General features: G+C 40.6%; 1 protein-coding gene across 1 annotated transcript; it reads left to right on the top strand.

Moving 5' to 3' along the window:
- The first annotated feature begins 3,867 nt into the window (after positions 1-3,867).
- LOC131221347 (probable LRR receptor-like serine/threonine-protein kinase At3g47570) lies at positions 3,868-7,266 on the top strand. Its single transcript, XM_058216582.1, has one exon. It carries the CDS (start codon positions 3,878-3,880, stop codon positions 6,623-6,625), a length of 2,748 nt encoding a protein of 915 aa, XP_058072565.1. The 5' UTR covers positions 3,868-3,877; the 3' UTR covers positions 6,626-7,266.
- Positions 7,267-7,767: the final 501 nt, after the last annotated feature.

Raw genomic sequence — 7,767 nt, 5'->3', positions numbered from 1 at the left:
TGGAAGGTACCTTATCCCATATATATATATATATATATATATATATATATATATATATATATATATATATATATATATATATGGGAAAAGGTTCTATACGGTCGAGCTCATGGGAATTCCCCATGAGGTTGAGCCATGTGGGCCCCACCATGATGTGTGTCGAACATCAACACCGTGCATTTGATGGGTCCCCTTTAAATTATGGGATATCCCAAAAATCAGCCGCATACGGAGCTCCGGTGAGCCATACCATCTAAAATCATGTGAAGACATGTCTAAAACATTAAAAGCACTTGGTGGGGCTCACCTGAAATTTGGATGTGTCTGAAAATTGCTCTGACCCCTCATCCAAGTGGGACACACATAATGGATGGGCTGGATTTGTGAACCACATGTCGATTGGCCTAAAAAATGATTATGAATGTTTTAATGGAGGGTAACCCTCTCAACCTTTGTATGTGGTGTGGCCGGCACAAGTCACGGATTGACTTGATTTTTAAGCCTTGGGCCCACCATGGAATGGTGCATTTGATTGATGGGGTAAATGTTCGACACACATCATGGTGCGGCCCACACAACTTGACCTCATGGGGAGTTCCCATGAGCTTGACAATGTAGAACCTTTTCCATATATATATATATATATTAGATTCACGTCGCCTATATATTTTTTTTAAAATATTATTTCAGATCATAAGGTAAAAAATGTGGTAGATCCAAAGCTCAAGTGAACCACATGGCGGGAATTGAACACATGTTCTTGAAAACTCAGTGGGGCACAAAAGTTTTGGATTAAGCTCGAATTTTTGTTTCAACATATCGGATGGAAAATAAATATGAAGGTGGGCCTTAGGAAGGTTTCAAAAGTGGGTGTCATTGTTCCCACAAATTTTTTGTGGTGTGGTCCACTTGAGCTTTGAGTCTGCCTTATGTATTTTTCTCATACCCTAAAATGAGATGACAAAGGATGGATCGGGTGGATATATATAACACATACATATTGATGCGGCCCAAAAAACTTTGCGACATGAACACAGCAGCCTCGCAATTAGCCTTAAAACCTTCAACTGGGAGTTCAACGATAATAGAGTTGTCATTTAGAAAATATTTCAACTCAAAATCACTTGTGGCATTCTGTGTTATTTGTTCAGTCCGAAGAGAAAAGCTTAAAAATAAATTCATTTTTTTAATAAAAATTCAAATTATGCACTTAAAATTTTTAATTTACAAAATAATTTGAATGAGTAAAAATCACAAAATAGAAATTTCAATAATAAGTGCTGAAATTAAGTTTTACTAAACACACCCTTAATGTCCAACAACCATTTGAAGACTAGGTTGGCCTTGATTGCTGTACAACCCACCCCCAACTACTTCTCTCAACACCTTTAATTAAATGTTGATTGCCGTGCAACCCTCACTCAACCGTACACAGGGCCCACCATGATGTTCGAGACAAATCCACCCTGTTCCTCTGCTTTTCCAGCTCATTTTAAGGTATGGGTCTAAAAATAGAGCCGGTAAAAAAATCAAGTGGGTACAAGAACAGGAAAGATGGGGATTGAATGCCCACGGATGAAATATAGGTGGGGTCATAAATTGTTTGTGAAAAAGCCACTCCATCAATTTAATTTTTTAATCTAGCTTTAGGGCATGGGCCAAAAACTGAGGCAGATTTGAACCTCAGCTAGGCTATACCATGCAACAGGAAATAGTAGGAAAGAAAGCTGGCCATTGAAAATTTTCACTTTGAATCTGGCTCTTTTTTGGGGCCATGCCCTAAAATGAGCTGGTAAAACAGATAGATGGGTGAATTTGTCACAAATATCATGGTAACCTCGGATATGGCCAGGTAACCACCGCCCTTGACTTAAATGTCCACCAACCCATTTGAACACCTGATGTTGATTGCTGGGCAACTCCACCTCAACAACCGCCCTTAACGCATCTAATCGCGTTGATTATGGTGCAACCCTCACTCGAACGGACGCGGATTAGATACTGACAGGTTGATTAGTGGGACTCCTACTGAAGTGACGTCACTAAGTTATACGGGACCCACCATGATGTATGTATTGTATCCACACCATTCATCCGTTTGGAGAGATCATTTTAGAGCATGCGACAGAGAATGAGTGAGATCCAAATCTAGAGTAGACCCACCACAGAAAACATTGGGAGGAGTGACGCCCACTGTTGAAACCTTCCTAAGGTCCATTAAGATGTTTATATCCAACGTGTTCATAAGTTACGAAAGACATGAAAGAAGGGAAAACACAAATATCATGTTGATAGAAAACTTTTGTGGTCCTTATAAAATTTTAACAGTGGGCGTCACTCACTCCACTGTTTTCTGTGGTAGGATCCTCTCTAGCTTTGGATCAGACTCGTTCTTTGGCTAATGCCCTAAATCAATATCTTTAAATGGATGGCCAGTGTGGATGCAACACATACATCATGGTGGGTCTCACAGAACTAGTGACGTTACTTAAGCAGCGAGTCTCCCTATTCAATCACCCTGGAACGTACGTCAGTCGACCATGATATTCGAGGCGGATGCGGACCAGCCGCTGACAGGTTGAGCAGCCAGAATCGCTACTTAGGTGACGCCAAGTTCTAGGGCCCTACCATGACGTATGGTTTGTATGCACACAGTCGACCATCTGGAGATGTCATATATTAGGGCATGATTCAAGGAATGAGTTAGATCAAAAACTTGAGTGGACCCCACCACAGGAAAAAGTGAGAGAGTGACCCCACCATCAAAAAGTTCCCAAGGGCTGCAAAAGTTTTCTATCAAACTTTTTTGTTTTTTTTTTTTTTCGGGTTAGCTTGTTAGTACACACCCATGTCAGTACACACACTCCATGTTAGCCACCCCCACTAGGGATCAATGCCCCGACCTCAAGTGTTGAAACGAGATATCTCCACTCAATCTGCCAGTTTTCGATCAACCTGATATTTGTGTTTTCCCTTCTTTCATATTGGTGTTAACACATGAACAGTTTGGATCTCAAATAAACATCATGGACCTTTGGAAAGGTTTGAACAGTCAGCGTCACCCTCTCCTCTCTTTTCTATGGTGGAGTCCACTCCAGCCTTGTATCTGTCTTATTCTCTGGATCATGCCCTAGAATTATCTCTCCAAATGTATGGACGGTGTGGATGCAATATATACTTCATGGTGAGCCCCCCAGAACTTGTTGATGTCACTTAAGTAACGAGTCTTCCTACTCAACCTGCCGGTAGTTAATCCGCGTCCATGATATTCGTAACAAATACACCCTATTCATCTAGTTTTATAGCTCATTTCAGGATGGCCAAAAAATAAAGCGGATAAAAAAGCTGAAGTGGGCCACAAGAATGGATAAGATTAGGGACGACGAAAACTATAAACAGATTTTGGGAAATAGTTTAAAATGAAAAGATAGACAACTATATGGAAAAAATTGCTATTTTCTTTATAGACAGAAAGCAAAAGCCATGGACAAGATAACATTACTTCCAAATGTAAGCTAAACAATCCTGTTTGAACAGAGGCATGAAGCAAGTCAAGACATTCAGCAGAACCATACACCCGCTGCGCTGCACCATGATGCAACTCAGTAGCAACAAAAACATTCCATGTTCTTTCTGATTTTAATATGTGTGAATTATTGGATAATAAAAGGGTTAGTATCATCTCTGAAAATTAAAATGTTAGTATCATTGAATTTTGAACAATACAATGAAAAGAGAATTTTCAATGTATTGTATTCAACTCTAGAAAATAAGAGCTTACTATTATCACTGAAATGTTGACTTTAATGTAACAGCTTAGGTAGCCGAGTATCTGGAACATGGACCATTCCAATATCGGAACATCTCAAGTAGAAGAATGGAGCTTGGATTTGTACCTCAGAGCAGATTTTGGTCATCACTCCTCCTTGCCTTCCTTCTCCCATGCATGAACTGCATAGGAATTGATTCCCCCGCCTTGGGAAATGAGACGGATCGATTCGCCTTGATCGCATTCAAGGATCGGATATCCTACGATCCTTTCCAGGTCTTCAACTCATGGAACGATTCCCTCCATTTCTGCAAGTGGGAAGGAGTCACATGCAGTCGCTGGCATCCTCAAAGGGTCACTTCCTTGAATCTTGGGTCCCACAGATTGGTGGGGCTCATATCACCTCACCTAGCAAACCTCACCTTCCTGAGAAGTATCAACCTCTCGAGCAACAGCTTCCATGGTGAAATCCCACGAGAAATGGGCAGGCTCTTCCGGCTTCGAGATCTTAATCTGAGTTATAATATGCTGCAAGGAGGAATCCCCGACAATCTGTCCAACTGCTCGGAACTCAGATCTATCATTTTCGATAAAAACGAGCTCGCGGGGAGAATTCCAGTCGAGCTTAGCTCACTGCCAAAGCTCATGACATTGAATCTTGGCCGCAACAATCTCACCGGCAACATCCCACCGCCACTCGGGAACCTCTCGTCTCTTGTTACTCTCTATCTATATTATAATGGTGTGGAAGGAAGCATCCCAAATGAGCTAGGACGGCTAGTGAAGTTACAAAATCTTGATATATATTCAAATAACCTGTCTGGTCTCATCCCACCATCGCTTTACAACCTTTCATCCATCGTTGAGTTCTGTGTGACATCTAACCGACTTCATGGAAAGGTTCCAGCCAATCTCGGTCTCACCCTTCCCAATCTCAAACATCTTCACCTTTCAGAAAATGCATTTACCGGGCCAATACCAGTTTCATTACCCAATGCTTCAAAACTTGCTGTTATTAGTTTTGCTAATAATAATTTTAGCGGACCTGTTCCTGGAAATTTGGGAAGATTGCAGGATCTCCATATCCTATTTGGACTTGGTAATCATCTTGGAGGTGGAGAAGGAGATCATGACTTGAGTTTCCTCACTTCTTTGACCAATTGCAGTCATTTGGAAGTAGTACATCTCCATTCCAATCGACTGAGAGGAGAACTTCCTGCCAGCATTGTCAATCTCTCTATCCACCTAAAAATACTAGAGTTAGGAGAAAACCCGATATCCGGAAGCATCCCAACAGATATTAGTAATCTCTTCAACTTAAATAGGTTTGGTGTATATAGGTGCTTTGTGATGGGTATTATTCCTATCGGTTTTGGGAAGCTTCAAAATTTGCAGGGATTGTATTTGTACAGCAACAGACTTTCAGGACAAATCCCATCCTCCATTGGCAACATCACTCAGTTAGTTGAACTCAATTTAGATGAAAATCGTTTGCAAGGAAGTATCCCTTCGAGTCTTGGAAACTGTCGTCATCTTCAAACATTAGGTCTTCATAGAAACAAGCTGAATGGAAGCATACCCAAAGAAATTTTAAGTATTCCTTCCCTGGTCACACTTGATATAGGCCAGAATTCTTTGGTTGGATCTCTACCACCGGTCATTGGTAAGTTGGAACTACTTCAATATTTGTTTTCTGCTCACAACAAATTGATGGGTGAAATTCCTAGTGAGATAAACAATTGTCTGAGCCTTGAAATCCTTAATTTGAGCAATAACTTATTTCAAGGAGCCATTCCTCCGGGTTTGAGAAACTTAACAGGTATTAAACTGCTAGATTTTTCTCATAATAACTTGTCTGGGCATATTCCAGTAGCTCTAGAGAAATTTCCAATTCTGGAGTACTTGGACTTGTCATCCAATAATCTCAATGGCCCAGTCCCAACTCAAGGGGTTTTCAAAAATTCAAGCAAATTTTCAGTGCTTAGAAACAAGGAGCTTTGTGGAGGTGTCCCACAATTACGGCTGCCAGCATGCCCAGAGAAAGCTCCTAAGAAACATGGAATGTCGATCTCTCTAAGAGTAATAATCTCCATGGTCAGTGTAGTTTTGGGTTTGATTCTTTCATCATTTCTCTTTGCTACACTTTTTCGGGTGAGAAGAAAGGCAAACGAGAGGCCCTTGCCTGCCTTTTACTTAGAGGGCCAATTTTTAAATGTTTCTTATGCGGATCTCTTTAAAGCGACCGGTGGGTTCTCTTTGGATAATTTGATTGGTGTGGGAAGTTATGGTTCTGTATACAAAGGACTTCTAGATCAAGATCAAACATGTGTTGCAGTCAAAGTTTTCAATCTACAACAAAGTGGTGCTTCTAGGAGTTTCATGGTCGAATGTGAAGCCTTGAGAAATATCCGGCATCGGAATCTAGTTAAAATCATAACTGCTTGCTCAAGCATTGATTTTGAAGGCAATGAATTCAAAGCTCTAGTATTTGAGTACATGCCTAATGGGAGTCTAGAGAAGTGGTTGCATCCAAGTGTACATGGGAAGCAAGAGTTGTGGAGCTTGAACCTTATTCAAAGGCTAGATATAGCCATTGATGTTGCTTCTGCATTGGAGTATCTTCATCACCATTGCCACATGCGGGTCATTCATCGTGATCTAAAACCAAGCAATGTTCTACTGGATGATGACATGCACGCCCATGTGGGTGATTTTGGAATAGCAGGATTCCTTTCTAGTGCTGCTGCTAATACCTCTCAAGATCAAACCAGGTCATCTGGGATAAAGGGATCCGTTGGCTATGTTCCTCCAGGTAATAATTTCTTGGTTTTTCTTTGTTCTTTTATCTTTTTATAAATGCTTTGTAAAAGTTTTGAGATATCTAGCTAGAACTCACAGATTCTCCAGCTCTTAATGCTACTGCTATTGTCACTTATGTTCTTTAAAAAAAATAAAAAGACTAAAATACCTTTATTTATATTCAAGAAAGGGCTATACAGAACGTACTGAGTAACTCAGTATGCTAAGGGTACTGAGTAAACTCTGTGGGGCCCACCGACATTTATGCATTTTATCACTCCGTACATTCATTTAACCAGATAATTTTTGGGCTTTATCACAAAAATGAAGCATATCCAAAGCCCAAGTGGACCACACCACCGTAAACAGTGTAAATAGAATGTCTATTGTGGAAATGTTCTTGGGAGCCACAGAAGTTTCAGATCAAGCTGATATTTGTGTTTTTCCTTCATCCATGTCTGTGTAATCGTGTGATCAGGAAAAACAGTTGGACGGCATGGATAAACCACGTGCATTCACAGTTGGCACAATGGAGTTTACTTAGTACAATAAGAGCGTAAATGAATAACTCAGTATGCAATTCAACTTCCGCAACCCAACCCCGACAAGGAAAAATGGAAGAACAGGTGGAGAAGGGAGTCTCCCATAGAACGAAATACCGGTCGACGTTGAGAGGGGCTCCCCACCTAGCTAGACCAACCGTTGCAAATTTAGCAAAATTTGTCTCCATCGTTTGTGTTGGTGCTATTGTCGTTGCAATTGTTACTAGTTCACACGCAACAACACAAGTCATGATGCCTCTAGTTGCTTCAGTACATGTGGACAATCCAATCAATCCATCAATCAGATATGGCTGTTGTTGTAGCACACATTTCATGGTATATCATGTTAGGAACCCTGGAAGTATATAAAGTGAAATCAAGCAAAGTGCACCTAGGGTAAGCTGGCCAAACAAAAATAATCCAACTATTATGTGGAAGAATGCTTGTGGGAAAAATCACGACACAAAGTGACAAGTAATACACTATAAAAGTAGAATTACAAGAGATAGATGATCTTACCAATCCAAACAATCCTCGAATAGATGATCTTACTGATTTGAACAAGCTTTGAATCTCCTTCAAACCCTAGCTATGCCCTTGAACCCTTAGTAACGTTTTAGAAAACCCTAATACACCTCTTAGTCCCTCCCTAATCCC

The sequence above is a fragment of the Magnolia sinica genome, chromosome 12 (assembly GCF_029962835.1).
Source record: "Magnolia sinica isolate HGM2019 chromosome 12, MsV1, whole genome shotgun sequence".
In the NCBI taxonomy this organism is placed as follows: domain Eukaryota; kingdom Viridiplantae; phylum Streptophyta; class Magnoliopsida; order Magnoliales; family Magnoliaceae; genus Magnolia; species Magnolia sinica.
Note: the sequence above shows the minus strand (reverse complement) of the source record. Positions and strands in the feature narration are given on the sequence as shown.